At 36.6% G+C, this 22404-nt stretch overlaps 1 protein-coding gene across 2 annotated transcripts in view; it reads right to left on the bottom strand.

The window, feature by feature from the left end:
- The window catches only part of PPP3R1 (protein phosphatase 3 regulatory subunit B, alpha), a 73996-nt gene that overhangs the window by 33314 nt on the left and 18278 nt on the right, over positions 1-22404 (bottom strand). For both annotated transcript variants that reach the window (XM_030921463.1, XM_030921464.1), the window contains exon 2: positions 3993-4032. In XM_030921463.1, coding sequence (XP_030777323.1) covers positions 3993-4032 — 40 coding nt within the window. The remainder of the gene's footprint in view (positions 1-3992; positions 4033-22404) is intronic.

The following is a 22404-nucleotide window of genomic DNA, read 5'->3' as shown; positions in this document are numbered from 1 at the left end:
CTTTTCTTATCATTCGTTTGTTCACTGGAGTTAGCACTATTAATTTCCTTTAAGAACTTTTTCTTTGCATCCATATCTTGGCTAATTGTGTGGCACAAGAGGCCTAGCTTTTGGCCTATCTGGGCTTTCGACACACCTTCCTCAATATGCTTAATCATTTCTAACTTCTGATTTAAAATTAAACATATCTAATTCTTTCTCACTTGAACAATTAGAGGGCAGTGTAGGGTTATTAACTAGTCCAATTTCAATACTGCTGTCTTCAGGAACAGGGAGGCCTGAGGAAAAGGACAGAGTTGTGGGAATGGCCAGTCAGTGCAGCCGTCAGAACACAGACAACTGGACTAAGTTCACCATCTTACATGGACACTGTTCATGCTGCCCCAAAATGATTACAATAGTAACATCAAAGATCACTAACCACAGACCACCATACAGATATAATAATGAAAAAGTATGAAATACTGCAAAAATTACCAAAATGTGACACAGACAGGAAGTGAAAACATGCTGCTGGGAAAATGGCAGAGACCGACTTACTTGGCATAGTGTTACCACAAACCTTCAATTTGTAACAAACACAATTATCTGCAAAGTACAATAAATCAAAGCATAATAAAACGAGATACACCTGCATACTACCCAAAGCAATTTACAAATTCAATGCTATTTCTATTTAACTACCAATGACATTCTTCACAGAATTAGAAAAAACTATTTTAAAATCCGTATGGAACCAAAATAGCCAAGGCAATCCTAAGCAAAAAGAATAAAGCTGGAGACATCACACTACCTGATTTCAAGCTATACTACAAAGGCTACAGTAACTAAAACAGCATGGTACTGGTACAAAAACAGATACACAGACCAATGGAACAGAATAAAGAGTCCAGAAATAATGTTGCACACCTACAACAAAGTTGACAAAAGCAAGTGAAAAGGACTCCCTAATTCAACAAGTGGTGCTGGGATAACTGGGATAACTGACTAACCATATGCAGAAGATTTAAACTGCCTTCCTTATGCCATATACAAAAATCAACTCAAGATAGATAAAAGACTTAAATGTAAAACCTGAAACTATTAAAAACCCTGGAAGATAAGCTAGAAAATACCGTTCTAGATAAAGGATCTGGCAAAGATTTCATGACAAAGTCACCAAAAGCAATTGCAACAAAGACAAAAACTGACAAATTGGACCTAATTAAACTAAAGAACTTCTGCCAAAGAAACTATCAACAGAGTAAACCAGACGACCTACAGAATGGGAGAAAACATCTGCTAACTATGTATCTGTCAAAGGTCTAATATCCAGAATCTCTAAGGAACTTGAACCTAAAAGCAAAAAAACAAATAACCCCATTAAAAAGTGGGCAAAGGACACGAACAGACACTTTTCAAAATAAGGCATACATGTGGCCAACAATCATATGAAAAAAATTCTCAACATCACTGATCATTAGAGAAATGCAAATCAAAACCACAATTAGATACTGTCTTACACCAGTCAGAATGGCTATTACTAAAACGTCAAAAAGTAACAGATGCCAGCGAGGATGCAGACAAAAGGGAACGCTTATACACTACTAGTGAGAATGTAAATTAGTTCAGGCTTTGTGGGAAGCAGTGCAGCTATTTCTCAAAGAACTTAAAACAATTACCATCTGACCCAGCAATCCCATTACTGGGTATATATCCAAATGAATATAAATAATTCTACCATAAAGACACATGGACACATATATTTACATTATTCACAATTTATTATTCACAATAGCAAAGACATGGAATAAACCTAAATGCCCATGAAGAGCAGACTGGATAAAGAAAATGAGGTACATATACAACATGGTATACTACGCAGCCATAAAGACACAAGATCGTGTCTTTTGCAGCAACACGGATGCAGCTGGAACCCATTATCCTAAGTAAACACACGAACAGAAAACCAAATACTGCATGTTCTTACTTGTAAGTGGGATCTAAACAACGAGAACAGGTGGACACAAAGATGGGAACAACAGACATCAAGGCCTACTTGACAGTGGAGGGTGGGAGGAGGGAGAGGATCAAAAAATGACCTATCAGCTACTATGCTTAGTACCTGGTGGCAAAATAATCTGTATACCAAATCCCTGTGACACACAGTTTATCCATATAACAAACCTGCACATACCCATGAACCTAAAATAAAAGTTAAAAAAAAAAAAAAAAAAGAGGTACACCTGTTTTCCAAAACCCCCAAAATTCAAAACCCAAAACATTTATGGTCTCAAGATTTTTGGATAAGGAATACTCAACCTGTATTCCCTGTCCGTAAGAAAGCTGCATAGTAAATTTGAAAGCTTCTGGCTCCAGAGCATTACACATATCACATAAATCCAAATCACAACCAGAATCCTACCAGCAGAAACAATAAAAATAGGAAAATAACAAATTCTAATTCACTTCTACCTTCCATATCTCAGGAGTATATCTGTGGCAGAAATAAAGTAACATTAAGAACTCTGACTGCAAAGGAATCTGAGATACGTACTTGTGAGTTTTAGTTTCTAAAATCCCAGAAAGTTTAAATACTATTGAATACCTTTGGTAATATAACATAAAACTATGGTTTCCACATCAACAAACATACTACAATGGAAGAGTATAGAAGACAACCAAATTAAGGGAATGAAGTTGCTCAGAGGATATAAAGAAATTAGGATTCGAAGATGGAGGGGAAAGTGGGTGGGGAAAGAGGAGATGAGGCTAAATAAGTAAAACTACAATGTATATGAACAGTATAAACAAGGACTTAAGAATTACTAAGTCCTTATTTTATATTACTAAATACTAAAATATAAATAAAACACACTGTAAGAATAAATGTTGTTTTATACATCAATTAGTGGTTTTTTAGACTTAATTCTTAACCCTAAGAGCTAACAGTAACCAAATAAAATAAATTTATATTGTAATAGAAAACCATAGAGGGACAATCCTGTATTTTTTAAAGGAACGGCAAAACGAACATGCCCTTGATACAACATCCCATTAACCGGCTACAATCAAATTGGATATGGTAAGTGACCAGACCACTGGTCTAACCTAAGTCTTTAAAAAAAAAAAAAAAACAAAAAAGGCTTACTGGAATATTAATACAAGCAAATTAATTCTAAATTAACATCCAATCTTTCAAATATTAAACTTCTATCAAAGGTATACATTAAAGACCTTTTTCAAATTTAAAAATAAGACATTTTAAACATCAGAAAAAGGCTTTACACAACACTTTTATTCTGAAAGTCTGCTCTTCAGTCAGAGAAAGAATCACCCCCACCCCTCCCTAAAATGTAAAAAACAAAAAACTTAGTGATTCTATTTGTTCAAAAAATAAAAAAAAGGACTTAATGAATGCTATGTGCCTTGTCTGTCTCTCCTTCCAGAAAATACGGAAAACTGTACTTTTCAGCCCCAAACAGGGGCAGTTTGGTGGTGCTGCAAAACTAGCTCTGGCCTATAAATATGAAATATGAGCACAACTGATATAAATCACCTCTGGGCCAAGGCAGATAAAAGCACGGCCTACAGGTCCTTGGATTTCCCTCTTCCTCACTGATCTTGGGAACATGCATTAGAGATGGTGGCATTCCAAGACAAGGGAGCCTGGATCACTGAGTCATCAAAGAGAAGAGTTCCTACAAATTTGCTTTGAAACTTCACTTGAAAAACTTCTGTTAGTTTAAGACACCGAGATTTTGGGGTTTATTTATAACTATAGCACAGTGTAGATATTAGTAATAAACAAGTCTATTTAAAAATATTCCTACTTTGGTAACATAAAAAGACTGTATGTCAAATTCACTATCCATTTTAAAAGTTAAGGGCTAACATTGCTACAAAGGTAAGTAAATATACATTACAGAGGTATATGATACACACACACACAAACGCGCAGAGACAGAGATGAGTGAATAAAAGTAACTCTTGAAAACAAGAATATGACTTACAGTGTGAGCACATTTCCAAAGGATAACTTGCCTCATTTCCCTGCGGGGCGGGAGGGGGGAGAAAAAAGAAATAATTAGTCATAAAATAGGCACAAATTTCTTTAAAATATTAAACCTAAATATTTTAAGCCAAAAAACATAGGGAAATAAGCCATAAACTAATAATATGACCACATCTATAAATTACATTTATATTTTTAAAAAATAAGTAAGAAAACAAATAGTACTGTAGAAAGAGTTCTTGAATCAAACTGTTCTGATTTATGGCTCTGTCACTTAGGATTTACGTAAATATTTGATTGCAATATATTTTAAATATTTTCTACACCCTAAATATGTTATATGCCAAATTTTAACACATTAGGGACTGTCAATGCTCCAACTTGTCTTGCTAGGTGAACTGATTTTGCGGTAGAGCTTAGAACAAAGATCCCCTTGCCAACTCTAACTGAAGAGTTTCCTGAGACTGCAAAATGAGCTGTTAAAAAGAAAAAAACAGAAATCTGTTACCATTTTTCCCTGTATTGAAACGTAATTTTCTATATGCTGAGCAACTAAAATAAGAAAAATATTAATGGAAAGGTGAGTCTAACTTGACAGTCAGCCACTTGAAAACCATTTCAAATTTTTCTTTTCATACAAAATCTTATTTCATGAATAGACCCTAACTTAACATAATTTATCTGAACTCCTAATTTATATATATAAAAAAAGTAAACCTATCCGTTTTCTATACCAGGATTTTACGTTAAATATATTTAAGGAAAAAAGTGTTCTAGAAAAACTAGAAGGCCGGGCGCGGTGGCTCACGCCTGTAATCCCAGCACTTTGGGAGGCCGAGACGGGTGGATCACGAGGTCAGGAGATCGAGACCATCCTGGCTAACACGGTGAAACCCCGTCTCTATTAAAAATAAAAAAAAAAAATTAGCCGGGCGAGGTGGCGGGTGCCTGTAGTCCCAGCTGCTCAGGAAGCTGAGGCAGGAGAATGGCGTAAACCTGGGAGGCGGAGCTTGCAGTGAGCTGAGACCCGGCCACTGCACTCCAGCCTGGGCGACAGAGCGAGACTCCGTCTCAAAAAAAAAAAAAAAAGAAAAACTAGAGACCTGGGTCAATGCCTACATTTAACAACTCTGAGAACTGGGCCCAGGGAGGTCAAATATCTGCTGGAAGATCACACCATTTGATCAGCCGTGGAATCAAAAGTAGTTCTAAATCTAAAACAGTAAAAATCCCAAGTAGTGTAACAGACTCAGAAGTAGAATCATTAAGATCTTTAAAATCGTCTATAGAATTTAAAGTAACATAAGTTAAATTTTTAAAGTTCAGTGGTAAATTGAATACCAAGCATCCTATATTCTATTTATCTAACCTTGACCCTGCCTAGCAATTAAATAGCAATAAGTATACAGTTGCTATTAATTCAAGTGTACAATTAACATTGGTATATTTAAATATATATCTTCAGAAGCTATTGAAAACCTAAATTGTTTTTTTTAGTATGGCTGGCTTTTAAACTCCTCAACATACCTTTAATCCTATGTAAACTTAAAGTCTAATCAGTAAGTTACAGCATTCAATTAACTGACATGGTACCAATAGCTACTCTTTTTCTTGCAAGTTATAGCAGATAATTGCAATTTTCCATAACTGGTAATATTAGGTCACTTTAAATATCAAATGTATGTTAAAGTGAGGATAAAAGAAAGCAAACATTAATAAAGCTTGATATTAAGAGATGGATTTCTGCTTATTTTGCACATTACTTAATTGATCTTAATATTCTTACCATGATTCTTATCTTCACTGCCTTACATATTCTTGTTTGTCTTAATTTTTTTTAATGCTTTTTTTTTGTTTTCCTTATTCCACACTACCTTAAAGTTAAGTATGTTTCTTGCAAGACTCTCAAGAGCATACCAGTATTTTATTTACTAAATTTTGCACTGTCACTGTGAGGTTTTTTTTTTTTTTTTAAATAAGTATCATTACTGTTTTATAAGTAGGTAAAAAGTAGTTATGTGGTAGTTTCAAGCAGGATTTTAAAACTAGGTCCTTTTTTCTCCAGCCCACTAACCTTTAGAGTGTTATCAATTCTTTGTAAACGATACCATCTATCTCACACTAGACAACGCCCACAAGACCTAAGAACCAACCAGGCCAGGGCTCCTAAGGACTTTCCCATTAACAAGGAATAACTCGTTGTGCTCCTAAACTTGGAATCCATATATCCAAAACATTATTGCAACCACAATCTGTCCCAAACTGACCACATCACATCCCTGCTAAAATTCAATAGCTCCCACTGCCTTCACAATAAAAACTAACACTTTTTAGAAAGCTAAGTAAAATCCTTTAAGACAACTCGTATCTCTGCAGTCACTCTCCCAAGCAGCACCACCATCTCTACCCTACATTCCCCACTTTTTACTCTACAGTCTGTATTGTTTGAACTTTTACAGCAAGAATGTCTTCATAGTTTACCTTCCATTTAAAAAAGGAAACCAAAGCAAAACATGGCAATATAAAGATAATTTTGTCAATATGGTCAATATAATTTTGTTCCATGTTCAGTCTTCCTCATGCTTAGTCACTAGTAAAAAACAGGAGTTTTGGAGATTCCCCTTTATATTCCTCTCCCCACCCCCTCATGGTCAGCTTCTTAAGCTACTAGCTGGGAGTATTACATTTATCAGTAATTGTTTCATTCAGGTTTGGCGTGTGGGCTATAGTTTATTGATCCCTGAATCTAATGCATAATTACATTTAAACAAAAAATACACATCAGTTTGTAAATTATTATATCAGACTTAACTGGAAAAAATAGCATTTCTGAAGGTAAATTAATTCTTCAGTGAATTTCTAGCTGATAGCTCCAGTCTAGGATTGGGAAATACTAAAATAATGACAGATACTGTGAGAGATATACCCAATAAGGTACCTGACATTTACTTCTAAGAGAACCACTCAACTGGGGGAAAAAAAAACCATAAAATTACATCTAAATATGAAAAAAGTTCTAAAGCTAACATGTTTTAAGTTTATATAAGAAAGCTTGAAGAATTCAAGCATCATCCCACATGACCAAGTTACTGACAAGATCACTTGATGATGAGGTCCTTAAATAAACCCACTTGCCTTAAGTTCAAGATAGACTTTCCTTACACTATACTGATTTAAAAATTCAGTAACATCTGCCTATGAAGGAGAAATGCTACATGAACCACTCGACCAGTGTTTAAAAAACTACTAAATCAGAAAAATTTTATCAAACAACATTCATCAGGCATTATCTGTGATCACCTACATAAGAAAACAAAAGAGGTAAGCCCTTATCTATGTCCCAGCTTACTATCTGGAGAAAGTTTCCAGGTTGCAGCACAGGAATGGGGAACAGAAACACAGTCCCAAGACATTGCCGAATTGAGAAGTCAGAGATACATGAAGTTCGCAAGGCCAAGGAGGTTAGACTTATGAGGAAGAGTACTTTAGAAAAGGGAGACGCATGAGAGACCTTTGGAGATCTGCATAAAAGTCTCCTCCAGTCTCTGCTTAAGTCTGAGAGGAAACTTCCCAAGTCCAGGAAAAGAACTAGTAGCAGGTTGAGTAACTTTTGGGAGTTTGCGCAGAGCTAGGAATAGTTCATCATCCCATGAGCCAAAATGGAGAAACTTCTAAATACACAGGGAATTGGGTCCAGTCCTCAGAACGACTACATTGGCCATGAATTAAAGGCTGTTCTGAACTTACCTTACGAAAGATAGAAAACAAGTCTCAGATCAAATTTGGGTCTCAGTAACTTAAGCAGATGACAAAACAAACTCTTACATTCTTTAAAGGAATAAAACAAAATCTAGCACAACAGCATAAAATTCACAATGTATGACATCCAATATAAAACATAATAGGATGCTACAAAATGGATGAACCTCAAAATCATGGTAAGTAAAAGCCAAAAACAAAAGGCCACATATTTTATGATTCCATTTATATGAAATATACTGATAAAGAAAATACACAGAAACAGAATGTAGAGACTGGTGGGTGCCAGTTGCTGGGGGAGAAGGAATGGTGAACAATTACTTTTTGGCTATGGGGTTTCCTTTTAGGGTGATGAAAATATTTTCAAACAACATAGAGGTGGTGGTTGTACTACATTATAAATGTACTAAATGCCAGCCTGAGCAACATGGCAAAACACCATCTCTACAAAAAATACAAAAAAGGCTGGGCGTGGTGGCTCACGTCTGTAATCCCACCACATTGGGAGGCTGAGGTGGGCAGATCACTTGAGGTCAGGAGTTCAAGACCAGCCTGGTCAACATGGTGAAACCTCATCTCTACTAAAAATACAAAAATTAGCAGGGCATGGTGGCGGGTGCCTGTAATCCCAGCTACTCGAGAGGCTGGGGCAGGAGAATCACTTGAACCGGGGAGGTGGAAGCTGCAGTGAACAGAGATCGTACCACTGCACTCCAGCTTGGGCAACAAAGCGAGACTCCACCTCAAAAACAAAAACAAAAATATGAGCCAGGCATGTTGGCATATGCCTGTAGTCTCAGCTACTCAGGAGGGTGATAAGGGACGACTGCTTGAGCCTGGGAGGTCAAGGGTGCAGTGAGCCACGAGCACACCACTGCATTCCAGCCTGGGCAACCAAGCAAGACTTTGTCAGTAAGTAAGTAAATAAATAAATAAATAAATGTCACTGAACTGTTTACTTTTAAAATGATTTTGTTATGTGAATTTCATGTCAATAAAATGTTTTACTTTCTGTTTAAAGAAACAATGGCTCCAAATCTTCCAAATTTGATGAAAACTTTAAATCCCCAAATCCAAGAAGTTCAATGAACTCTAAGTAGAAGAAACATAAAACAAAAAACACACATACACATAATAAATTGCTGTGACACAGAAAATCCTAAATATAATCAGAGAGGAAAAAAAATTAACTACATACATATAACAAAATTACTACAGCATATTTCTTCTTAGAGACACCAAGGACAGGAAACAATGGAATCTGTTTAAAGTGTTAAAAAAAAAAAAAAAAACTATCAGTTTTTATATCCAGCAAAAACATCTTTCAAACATTATGGCAAATGCTTTTTCCAGATAACAAAAACTGAAAGGAAAGATTAGGCTCCAACATATATTCACTACAAAAAAAAAGTCAAAAGAAATTCTTCAGGCAGAAGAAAAATGGTATCAGATGGAAAGCTGGATCTAGACAAAGAAATGAAGAATATCAGAAATGGTAAATGGTAAGTATAAAAGACATTTTTCTCATTTTTAAATGTCTTTAAAATATGACTATTTAAAAGCAAAAATAATGTATTGTGGGGTATATAAAGTGAACATATGACAACAGCACAAAAGGGCAGGGAAAAAACGAATGCATGCTGTTGCCAGGATTTTACACTGTAAGAGAAACACTGTACCATTATTTGAAGTACAGCACGGTATATTAAAGATGTATATTGTAAACTCTAGAACAGCTTTAAAAAAAAGGAGACAAAATAAAATGGTATCATTGTGATGGTTAATTTTGTGTCAACCTAACTGGGTCAAGGGATGCTCAGCTATCCAGCTAAACATTATTTCTGAGTGAGAGTCTGCTAGGGTGTTTGTGGAAGAGATTAGCATCTGAACTGGTGAACTAAGTAAAACTGATTGGATAATATCCTATCTGTCCAGCACCTGAATAGAACAAAAAGGCAGAAGATTGAATTAGTTCTCTGCCTCACTGCCTGAGCTGCAAAGTCAAGCTTTTCCTTCCCTCAATGCTCCTGGTTCTCAGGTCTTCAGACTCAGACTAGAATTTACACTATCAGTTCTTTAGCTCTCAGGACTTCAAGCTACAGCACCAGCTTTCCTGGGTCTCCAGCTTACAGACAGCAGGAGCAGAACTTCTTAGCCTCCATAATCATGTGAGGCAATATCATACAATAAATCTCTTTCTAGACATATGTATCTCCTACTGGTTATTTCTCTGGAGAACCCTGACTAATATAATCAGAAAAAATAATCCAAAAAAAGGCAGACAAATAGGTACAAAGAAACAAAAAGAAAATAAGAAACATAAGAAATAGCAAGAAAGCAGATTTAAAAGCAAACATTTTGAGAATTATACATTTCATAATGCTAAAAAGAGCCAATTCATCAGAAAGATGAAGTCCAAAAACATACCAATCCTACACAAATTCTTTCAGAAAGCAGAAAGGAAGGGTACTGTCCTGAACTCATTTTATGAAGCCAGCATTACTGTGATGCCAAAATCAGACAATATCACAAAAAAAGAAAACTATGGCCGGGCATGGTGGCTCACGCCTATAATCCTAACACCTGGGGGGCCGAGGCAGGAGTATCACTTAAGGTCAGGAGTTCAAGACCAGCCTGGCCAACATGGTGAAACCCATCTCTACTAAGAATACAAAAATTAGCTGAGCATGATGGTAGGCATCTGTACAATCCCAGCTACTCAGGACGCTGAGGCAGAAGAATCGCTTGAACCTGGGAGGTGGAAGTTGCAGTGAGCTGAGATCATGCCACCACACTCCAGCCTAGGCAACAGTGCGAGACTCCGTCTCAAAAAACAACAAAAAAAAGAAAACTATATCTAATGTTTCTCTATGATCAATAATGTAAAAATCCTTCAGAATATCTTAGCAAATTGAATCCAAAAATAAACATCATGACCAACCAAGGATTATTCCAGCAATGGAAGGTTGGTTTAATACTCAAAACTAATGTGATTCACAACATTAACAGAGAAGAAAGAAAAAACGACACGGTCAACCAAACAGATACAATAAAACCATCTGACAAATTCCAACACCCATTTTTGATAAAACAAGAGTAACTCAGCAAACTAGGAATATTTCTCAATCTATAAAAGGTTATCTACAAAAATTCTTCAAAAAATGTTACATGTAGTAAGATTCTCCCTAAGATTAGAACAAGATAAAGACATCTGCACAAACACAGAAGGCAAGACAAAAGAAACAAAAGGTATACAGATTGAAAAGGAATAAACTGCCTTTAGTTGCGGATGACATAATTGTATATGTACATAAATCCTAAGCAAATTACTAAAAAGCTATCAAAGCTAATAAATGAATTAAGCAAGACGGCAAGATAAAAGGTCAATATACAAAAGTTAAATATATTTCATATTCTGGAAACAAATGGAAAACAAAATTCAGAATACACTTCCATTTATAAAATCATCAAAAATACAAAATACTTAGAAATAGTTAATAAGAGATGTGCAGGGAGAAGACTATAAGACATAGCTGAGAAAGATCTAAGAAAATCCAGCTATATTTATTAATAGATGAGAAGGCTCAATGTTGTTAAGATGGCAATTCTTCCCATAACGATCTGCATATAGAAGACAATCCCAATAAAAATCCCAGCAGAATATTTTACAGAAATCAATAAACTAATTCTAAAATCCATATGGAAATGCAAAGAACCTAAGAGCCAAGGGATCTGAATGAAAAAGAAGAACAATGGTGAAGGACTTACAATATCTGACTTAAAGAGTTATAAAGGGCTGGGTGCAGTGGCTCTTGCCTGTAATCCCAGCACTCTGGGAGGCGGAGGTGGGTGGATCACTTGAGGTCGGGAGTTTGAAACCAGCCTGGCCAACATGGTGAAACGTTGTCTCTACTGAAAATAAAAAAAATTAGCCGGGCATGGTGGCAGGCACCTGCAATCCCAGCTACTCAGGAGGCTGAGGCAGGAGAATCACTTGAACCTTGGAAGCAGAGGTTGCAGTGGGCCGAAATCGTGCCACTGCACTCCAGCCTGGACGGCAGAGCAAACTCGTCTCAGGGGGAAAAAAAAAAGTTATAAAGCTAGTCATCAAAAGAGTGGTACTGGTGTAAGAACAGACAAAGATCAATTGGACAGAATAAAGTAAACACACACAATTTTCAAGAAAGGTTTACAGGTAATTAAATGGGGGAAAAAATCTTTGCAACAAATGATGCTACAACAACTAAATAGCAATATGCAATTAAAAAAAAGGACACAAAGATTTGAACAGATATTTCACAACAAAATATATGATTAACATCAAATAAACACAAGAAAAGACGTTTAATATCACTAGACATTAGAAAAAGGCAAGTTAAAACCAAAGTGAGATATTACTATACAGGCAACTAGCATAATAAATATGTCTATACTTTTAAAATGGACATACAAAGTATTACTGAAGATGTGGAATAAATGATTATGTGGTGAACAGAATTCTTAGCCCTTTGAAATTCTGAATCCCTTGTATACATACATTTTCTCCCAATTACTAAATCAAACACTAATCTAGTTACTGCTGCAGAAGGATTTTGCACATGTAATTAAGGTCCCAAATCAACCACCTCTGGATAAGATTTATCCAGGTGGCCCTGACCCGTAAGAGCCCTTTAAAAGCAGTTTTCCTTGTGTGGTCTAAGAAGGTGAAAATGAAAGAGTCAAAGCGGGAGAGGAATTCAACACAAGGGAAGTGGAAGGACCACATGGCATTGAATGCAGGCAGCCTGACAGGGATGAGAGTGAGCTCTAGTGAACAGGAGCAAGGAAACAGAGTGCTCAATCTCACAAGGGCAAAGAGCTGAATTCCACCAATAACGTGAACAGCTTGGAAAGCAGACTTCCCCAGAACCCCTGGAAGAGCACTCGGTCTGGTTGGCACCTTGATTTCAGTCTTGTGATGCTCTGAAGAGAACCCAGTCACGCAGTGGTGAGCTTCTGATTTACGGAACTATGAAATAATAAATGAGTGCTGTTTTAAACTACTATGTTTATGGGAATTTGTTACACAGCAACAGAAAACTAATAACCAAACTTACAGTGTATGTGGCTAAAAGTAAAAACATTGACATACCAAAGTGTTGGTGAAGATGTAGAGCAAATGAAAATTTTATATCTTGCTAGTGAGAACTCAAAACTGTACTGCCATTTCAGAAAACAGTGTGTTGGACTCTTAGCGTAACCGGAAATGAAAACATGTCCACACAAAAATTTGTACTCACATGTCCACAGCAGCTTTATTCAGCTTTATTCTCAATAGACCACTCTGGAAACAACCTAAATGTCTTCAACTGGTGAACAGATACACTGTTATATCCAGACAACAGAGTACTATTCAGTAATGAACAAGGAAAAGACTACTAATACACCCAATAACATAATGAATCTCAAAAGCAATACGCTAAGTGAAAGAAACCAGACACAAAAAGCTATGCGCTGTGTGGTTCCATTTATAAATGCTACAAAAAACAAACTACAGTAACTGAAAGTTCTAGGGGTTTTGGGGTAGAGGGGGAGAGCAGGGAGTGAATGAAAAAGGTACCAGGTAACATTTCAGGGTGATAGACCTACTCTACATCTTGTCTGTGGTGATTACAAAACTATATACATTTATCAAGGCACATTAACCATACACTTAAAACTAGTTTTTATTATAGGTAAGTTGCACCTCAATAAAGCTGATTTTTTTAACTCAATATATTAAGGACCTTAGTCCCAAATATAATGGAATTGCTTAATACATAATTTAAGTCTCCAGTTAAGAAACAATCTCATCACTTTCTTTAAAATAATCAAGTTTCACAGCTGTCATATTATTCAAAATTCAAACTATATGGATTTATTTTTATAAGACACACATTTCAAGGTAATGTATTCATAGCAAATAACCTTTTCCAGATTAATCTTACAGAATCATGAGAAACCAAAAATTATTTACATTTACAGTAATCTTGACATTTGTAATTCATCCCTTAGTCTCTCCTTCCCTGATTTTAAACTCCATGAAGGCACCAACTGTCTTATTACCTTTTGATATTCTTTGCCAGATTTAACGTTGTCCTAAATTTACTTTAAAGGAAGAATTTTATTAGGTGCATGGTAAAAGTCTGGAACCGTTTAAGTCCTATTTAAGCATCAATGCGCTGAAGTACAAGGTTAGATTAAGGGCATTAGAAGACCCAAATTCTTAAAAGTCCAGTTATTAAAGCACTTTAGATTTTCTCTTTCCTTTTGATGCTCACTTTTCATAATGAGTATTAAGCATTTGGATCTGCATACATTTTAAATAAGCAAACAGTACTCTAATACTGAAGTAATATTTATAGTTCACAAAGAGTCTACAACCAAATAAGGAAATGTTGTCATCTCTTAAAGTCTACTAGATAAAGATAAATGTCTAAATATTCTGACTGCATATCCTCTGAAATATTCAAAGCTTTACAGAATGTATCCATAAAATTTATTTTTATTCTTTCAAACCTTGTCACTTTAAGATCAAAGCAACTCTAAACCAAAGAGAACCAAGTTTTTTTCATTTCTTTGCCAGAAAAATTTTTTAGATAATATTTTCCTGATTCCTACTGATTTCGGATCCCAAAACTGACAATCGTAATAGAATTTTTTTAAATGTTGAATAACATGAACTTGAAGAAAGTTACCTTAGGAATCAATCCAAATGTCTTTACCTGCTGAAAGACAGCTTGATGGCTGCACAATTAATGTAATTATTATAATGAAATTAGTTTTTTCTACAGTAAAGTCACCGACCATCTTAGTAACTGTTCTAGAACAGATTCTCCCTCTTCTTAAGAAATACAAAGCAAAAGGCATAAAACCATGGATGCGTGAATGTCAGGGACAGGGAGTGAAAAGATCAAAAGACAGAAATAGGAGATAAAAATCAATCATACCAATGACAGATCCAAGCTTCTTTAATGATTTTAGGAGGGGGGGAAAAAACCCTAAAAATTTCTAGTCTGATAAATGCTGCCGTAATTACAATCTATAACTTGTTTGAATCCATCCAGCAAATGTATGAAGGCACATAATATATGTTAACTATTTTAAAGATCCTATTACTCACTTTGACAGTTAAAACATATTTCCCATTAAATGACACCTACACCTACATTACCCCCACTCCTGTTTTTCCTTCTACTATTTAATGTTAACCACAATTTTTGTGTTTATCTTGCATTGTGCACAATTTCGCTGAACTTATTCATTAGTACTGTAAGTTATCTTTTGTAGATTTCTTGAAATTTTTCTATGTAGATAGTCATACCATCTGCAAATAGGATCTGTTTTTCTTCTTTCCAATCTGTATGCCTTTATATTCTTCTCCTGCCTTACTGCACTGGCTAGAACTTTCAGCACTATGCTGAAAAGAGCTAAAATCCTTGCTTTGTTACAGATCTTACAGAGAAAGTACTCAGTCTTTTGCCATTAAGTATGTCAGCCGTAGGTTTTCACAGATGTTCTTTATTCAACTGAGAACATCTCCCTCTACATTTTTCTAAGTTTTTGTTTTGTCTTGGGTTTTATTCTTTAGCCTGTTAATATAATTATACAGACGAAGTTTCAAACAGTGAACCAGCTTTGCACCCATAAAACACCCATAACTGATTATGGTGTATAATCTTTTAAAAGTATTAACTCTATTTGTTAATGTTTTAAGGGTTTCTGCATCTACACTGACATGAGGATGTTGATCCATAGTTATCTTTTTTGGATTTTGGTATCAAGGAAACAGGGCTACTCAAATTCTATTTCACACTGGAAGAAGTGTGATAGTTTGTGTTTAAGGAACTGGTTCATTACTTCAAAGTTGTCAAATTTATGTGTATAGAATTAGTTATAGTAATCCCTTATCTTTTTTCACATCTGCAGGGTCTACAGCGATGTTCCCTATTTCATTCCTTATAATGGTAATTTCTGTCTTATTACTTGTCAGTCTTATTTATGTTTTTGAAGAATGAGCTTTTTTTTCTGAGATGGAGTCTTGCTCTGTCGCCCAGCCTGAAGTGCAGTGGCGTGATCTAGGCTCACTGCAAGCTCCGCCTCATGGGTTCACGCCATTCTCCTGCCTCAGCCTCCAGAGGAGCTGGTACTACAGGCAACCGCCACCACGCCCGGCTAATGTTTTTGTATTTTTAGTAGAGACGGGGTTTCACCATGTTAGCCAGGATAGTCTCGATCTCCTGACCTCGTGATCCGCCCGTCTTGGCATCCCAAAGTGCTGCAATTACAGGCTTGAGCCACCACACCCAACCAGAATGAGCTTTTTTGTTTCAAAGGTTTTTCTCTATTGTTTTTGTTTTTTTATTTCATTTACTATTTCCTTCCTTCTGCTCGCTTCAGGTAGATTTTTCTCACCTTTTTTTCTAGGTTCTTGAAGTGGGAGCTTAGATTATTGATTTGAGGGGTTTTTCTTTTCTTTTTCTCAATTGTGTGCATTTAGTGCTATAAATTTCCCTCTCTGGACTGATTTAGTTGTATCCCACAACTTTTGGTATGCTGTATTCTTATTTTCGTGAAGTTCAATGTATTTTTTTAAATTTCCCTTGAGACTTCCTCTTTCACTCATAAATTATTTGGCAGTGTTTAGAGATTTTCCAGTTATCTATTATTGATTTCTAGTTTGATTCCACTTTGGTACAACACACTTGATTTCAATTCCTTAAAATGTATGTTTATGTTTTTTGGGGGGTTTTCTGAGACAGGGTCTCCCTATCGCTCAGGCTTGAGTGTAGTGGCATGACATGGCTTACTGCAGCCTTGAACTCCTGGGCTTGAGTGATCCTCTCCCACCTTAGCCACTCAACTACAGGCATATGCCATCGTGCTCAGCTAATTTTTTTTTTTTTTTTTTTTTTTCATGGAAACTGAGTCTTTTTACATTGCCCAGGCTCGTCTCAAACTCCTGGCCTCATGCAATCCTCCCACCTTAGCCTCCCCAAGCATTTAGGATTATAGGCATGAACCACCATGCCCAGCTGAGGTTTACTTTTATAGCCCAGGACATAACTTTCCTTGCTATATGTTCTCTAGTCACTTGAAAAGATGAAGCATTCTATAAATTAGATAGTCCTGGATGATTACATTGTTGAGTATCTTTCTATATCCCCCTTGCTGATTTTCTTGCTTGGTTATTCCATCATTTGCTGAGAAATAGGTGTTGACGTCTCCAACTATAATTCTGGACTTGTCTATTTCCCTTTTCAGTTCCATCAGTCTTCATGTATTTTGCAGTTCCACTGCTAACACTTTTAAAACTGCTATGTCTTCTTAGTGGATTAACCCTTTTAACATTATATAATGCCTAGTCACTTTCTCTGGTAATTGCTTTGTTATGAGGTCTACTTTATCTAATATTAAATATAACCATATCTGCTTTCTTTGGATTCATGTTTGCATGATAAATCTTTCTCCTTCCTTTCACTTTTAACATGCCTATATTGTTATATTTAAAGTACAGTTCTTACAGAAATCTTATGATTGGGTAATGTCTTTAATTCATTCTGCCAATATGTTTAATTGGGGTATGTGTGTGTGTGTGTGCATACATACATATATTTGGAAACAGGCTCTCACTCTGGAGTGTAGTGGCACAATCTTGGCTCACTGCATCCTCCACCTCCCAGGCTTAAGTGATGCCCCCATCTCAGTCTCCTGAGTAGCTTGGACCACAGGCACTCGCCACCATGCCCAGCTAATTTTTTGTATTTTTGGTTGAGACAGGTTTCACCATGTTGCCTAGACTGGTCTCAAACTCCTGAGCTCAGGCAATCCACATGCCTCAACCTTCCCAAGTGCTGGGATTACAGTTGTTAAGTCACCATGCCCAGCCTTCATTTCTGTTTTCTTTATCCGGTCTCCTGGTGGGTTAAACTTTTTTTAAATTCCATTTTGATTTATCTATAATGCTTCTGCATGTATCTCTAGAGTTTTCTTAGTGGTTGCTCTATGTACATTATACAGATAACTTTTCACTATCTTATTAGTTCATCATTTTACCCTCCCCCTGCTCACAGCTATCTTAAATATTTCCTCTACATACCTTTAGAACCACATCAGTGTTGTAATTTTTGCTTCAATACTCAAACACAATTTAAAAACTCAAAAGGAGAGTATCTATTGTATTTACCCATACTTTCACACTCTGAATTGTTCCTTCCTCTTTCCTGATGTTCCAAGATTCTTTTATCACACCCCTTCTGTTTTCAGAATGTCTTTTGTTACCTTTCTAGGGTAAGTCTGCTGGTGACATAGTCTCTTAGTTTTCCTTCATATGAGAATGTCTTGATTTCCCTTTCATTCCAGAAGGATGTTTTCTCTAGATACAGGTTTCTGAGTTGACAGTCCTTTTCTTTCAGCACTTGAAAAATGTGAAATTTCCTTCTGGCCTCTATGGTTTCTGATGAGAAAACTGCTATCATTTGAACTGTTTTCCCCATCTACATGAAGTGTAATTTCTCTCGTGCTCATTTAAAGACTTCTCTTGTTTTTATAAGTTTGACTTTGAGATGTCTTGGTCTGGATGTCTACAGGGTTTGTCCTGTTGAACATTCACTTGGCTTTTTAAAACTTAGTGTCTTTTGCCAAATTCGCAATATTTTCAGCCATTATTTCCTTAAGTACTTCTTCAATCCTGCCCTCTCTCTTCCTCTCCTTCTGTGACTCTGACAACACAAGTGTTAAATCTTTTTATAGTCTCATGGTTCCCTGAGGTTCTGTACATTTTTTTTCTTTTTCAGTCTGTTTTCTGTTGTTCAGATTGGGTAACTACTTCTGCCCGCTAGTTCACTGACCTTTCCTCAGTCTGTTTGCTATTAAGCCTACTCACTGGGCTATTGTATTGGTTATTATATTTTTCAGTTCTAAAATTACCATTTGGTTTTTCTGTATGTCTTCTATTTTTTTGCTGAAGTTTTCTTTTTTTTTTCCCCTGTTTCATGTACATCAGTTTTTTCTTTGAGTGACACAGGTTTATTTTTGAGAAAATGTGTGCCAAATACTCAAGTGTGAATAATAGATTTTATTAGTTGTTCTCGCTGTTTTGGTATCCTACGAAAAAAAGCAGCTAGTTCAGCTTATAAATCACACAAGTGCTTGTTTTTCCTCAAAACTACAATTACGATTTCACATGTAAAAGTAGTGCTTTACACTTTTTATCATAGAGAATATTTAAAATATGTGTAGTTACTGGTTGAGATTTAACAAAATAGTGCTTTATCAGTGATATTCTTAAGAAAAAGTGGTGTTTTTTAAAACTGCAAGTACACAGTAATAAAGAATACAACTTCTAGTAAAGTAGGGTGCTCCTGTTTCAATTCATGCTAAGGTACCATCAAGTTTTACTAATGATTGCTTTTGCACCATCAGTACAAATAGAAACACAGTAAAGACAAGTCATGTTTTAGTGTTATCATGAAAACAACTTTGACCTCATGTGCTCCCTAGAAAGTGTCTTGGGGATCCCCAAGTATCCATGAACCACTCTGAAAACTGCCAATCTAACCTTAAGATTTAGTTAGGCCGGGCACCGTGGCTTATGCCTATAATCCCAGCACTTTGGGAAGCCAAGGCGGGTGGATCACCTGAGGTCAGGAGTTCAAGACCAGCCTGGACAACATAGCAATACCCCATAACTACTAAAAAAAAAAAAAATAATACAAAAATTAGCCAGGCGTGATGGCAAGCATCTGTAACCCCAGCCACTCAGGAGGCTGAGGCAGGAGAATCACTTGAACCTGGGAGGTGGAGGCTGCAGTGAGCCAAGATCACACCACTGCACTCCAGCCTGGGCAACAGAGTGAGACTCTGTCTCCAAAAAAAAAAAAAAAAAGAACTGAAAGAGAAATTTATCAAAGAAAAAGAAAACGCATACAGCCACAGAACCAGTGGGCTATGGATCTACTCTATTTGTCTTAATATTCTATTATAGTGGTTTTTTTTTGTTTTTTTTTTTTTTTTGAAACAGAGTCTCGCTCTGTCGCCCAGGCTGGAGTGCAGTGGCCGGATCTCAGCTCACTGCAAGTTCCGCCTCCTAGGTTTACACCATTCTCCTGCCTCAGCCTCCCGAGTAACTGGGACTACAGGCACCCGCCACATCACCCGGCTAGTTTTTTTTTATTTTTTTTTAGTAGAGACGGGGTTTCACCGTGTTAGCCAGGATGGTCTCGATCTCCTGACCTCGTGATCCACCCGTCTCGGCCTCCCAAAGTGCTGGGATTACAGGCTTGAGCCACTGTGCCCGGCCCCTTTTTTTTTTTTTTGAGACAGTCTTGCTCTGTCACCCAGGCTGGAGTGCAGTAGCACCCAGGCTGGAGTGCAGTAGCACCCAGGCTGGAGTGCAGTAGCACCCAGGCTGGAGTGCAGTAGCACCCAGGCTGGAGTGCAGTAGCACCCAGGCTGGAGTGCAGTGGCATGATCTCAGTTCACTGCAGTCTCCACCTCACAGGTTCAAGCAAGTCTCCTGCCTCAGCCTCTCGAGTAGGTGCGATTACAGGCATGCACCACCATGCCCAGCTAATTTTTGTATTTTCTATAGAGACAGGGTTTTGCCATGTTGGCCAGGCTGGTCTCCAACACCTGATCTCAGATGATCCACCCGCCTCAGCCTCCCAAAATGCTGGGATTACAGGCTTGAGCCACCACGCCTGGTCTCTATTGTATTTCTATAATAATCTATATTATCCTATAATACATATAACAAAGATACCCTGGTAAGACTACTATCTACTATAATCTACTATAATACACAATCACAAATACTTTCTTATTTACTTCTTTCTTTCTTATTTCTTATTCACACAAAAGCAGACCACATTATTCTGAGTCTCTCTCTTATAGAAAAATATTTTCTCAGTAACCACACAATTACTTTGGCTATGGATGAGACAAGATTCTATCTTAACTAATACCTAAATTAAATGCAAAGAGATGTTTCCACACATGGCATCAGTTTCTCATTAACTCACTACACTGCAAGCTCCATGACAGCAAAGAACTTGTGTGTTTTATTTACTCTTCAGTTCATGATACAGAGAATATAATAAATATTTTTGAATTATCATTAAATATGTTTTTATAAGTACTTATTAAGTAAATCCCTTTTATTTCTTTGGGAAAATATATTGACTCCAAAACAACTGCAGTTGTAGTTTTATAGTCCACTTGCAAGTGGATCTTCCTCTGCATGCCAACCACAATTTTTCTATTTCTAGGAATGAGACCTCCAACATTTAGGCAAATTCTCAAGACTGAGTATTATGTCCAAAAAGGTAAAAATAATATTTTACAAATTGCTTAGTACACTGTAAGCAATCAATTAATAAAGCTAAATATTCAAAATCAACACCTAAAATCTGATAGCTCTTTTCTTCTAGTTTTCTTCTAACCATGGAATTTCTTTTCTACTATTCTTTAAGTTCTAAAATCCTTCAGATACCTCAGATAAACTAATTTACATTTCAAAGACTTTTTTCAAACTGAACACAGAATAAATGTTGCTTTCTCAAGTTTCAAAAGATTTTTTTTAGGTAGAAACTAATGGATCTAGAAAGTAATCCTTAAAAGTTAACTCTGTGACTACAAACAGGGATGGAAAAAAGAAAGATAAAATTTACTGAATACAAAAAAACAGAGAAATAACATTTACATGCTGAGCACTCTATTAAAAGACTTTACATACATTATCTCATTTATCCTCCCAAACAATCCCCTGGGTAAATAGAGGTTATTAAGAAGCTTAAAGCTGGGCGCAGTGGCTCACGCCTGTAATCCCAGCATTTTGGGAGGCCAAGGCAGGCGAATCACCGGGTCAGGAGATCAAGACCATCCTGGCTAACACAGTGAAACCCCATCGCTACTAAAAATACAAAAAAATTCGCTGGGCGTGGTGGTGGGCGCCTGTAGTCCCAGCTGCTACTCGGGGAGGCTGAGGCAGAAGAATGGCGTGAACCCAGGAGGCGGAGCTTGTAGTGAGCCGAGATTGCGCCACTGCACTCCAGCCTCGAGGACAGAGCAAGACTGGTCGCAAAAAAAAAAAAAAAAAAAAAAAAAAAAAAAAAAAAGAAGCTTAAGCAGCTTGCACAAGGTCACGCAGCTGGTAGTGGTAGAGACCAAATTTGAACTCAAGCTAATATAAATCCCATAACATTCTTACCAACATATAAAGCCACAGCCTTTCTGGATTATACAAGAGGAGCAAGAAGTTATTGCAGCCATTTTCTTCTCATCTTAGAACACTTAAATGCAAGTGGTTTGTTAAACTGCCAACTCACACTGGCATAGCAATTTTAAATGTCTTCCATATATCTAAAACAGTAGTCAGAATCACAGAAACATGACAGTGAGAGGGTGTCAGATAGGTGAAGACAGCTGAGGAGTAAATGGATGAAAAATGTGAAATACTATTACATGGAAACTTTCCAACAACTTCTTGCAGGTAGCAACAATAACTTGGTACTACTTTCTATTTTAAAAACACATATAATAACCCCCTCAAAAACCAGAAAATTATATATGTATGGCATTTTCAGTAATTATAACTGAGAAAATAATCTCAAAACAACAAACAAAGTCCTGGC

This window comes from Rhinopithecus roxellana, chromosome 17 (assembly GCF_007565055.1).
Source record: "Rhinopithecus roxellana isolate Shanxi Qingling chromosome 17, ASM756505v1, whole genome shotgun sequence".
Lineage (NCBI taxonomy): Eukaryota > Metazoa > Chordata > Mammalia > Primates > Cercopithecidae > Rhinopithecus > Rhinopithecus roxellana.
Note: the sequence above shows the minus strand (reverse complement) of the source record. Positions and strands in the feature narration are given on the sequence as shown.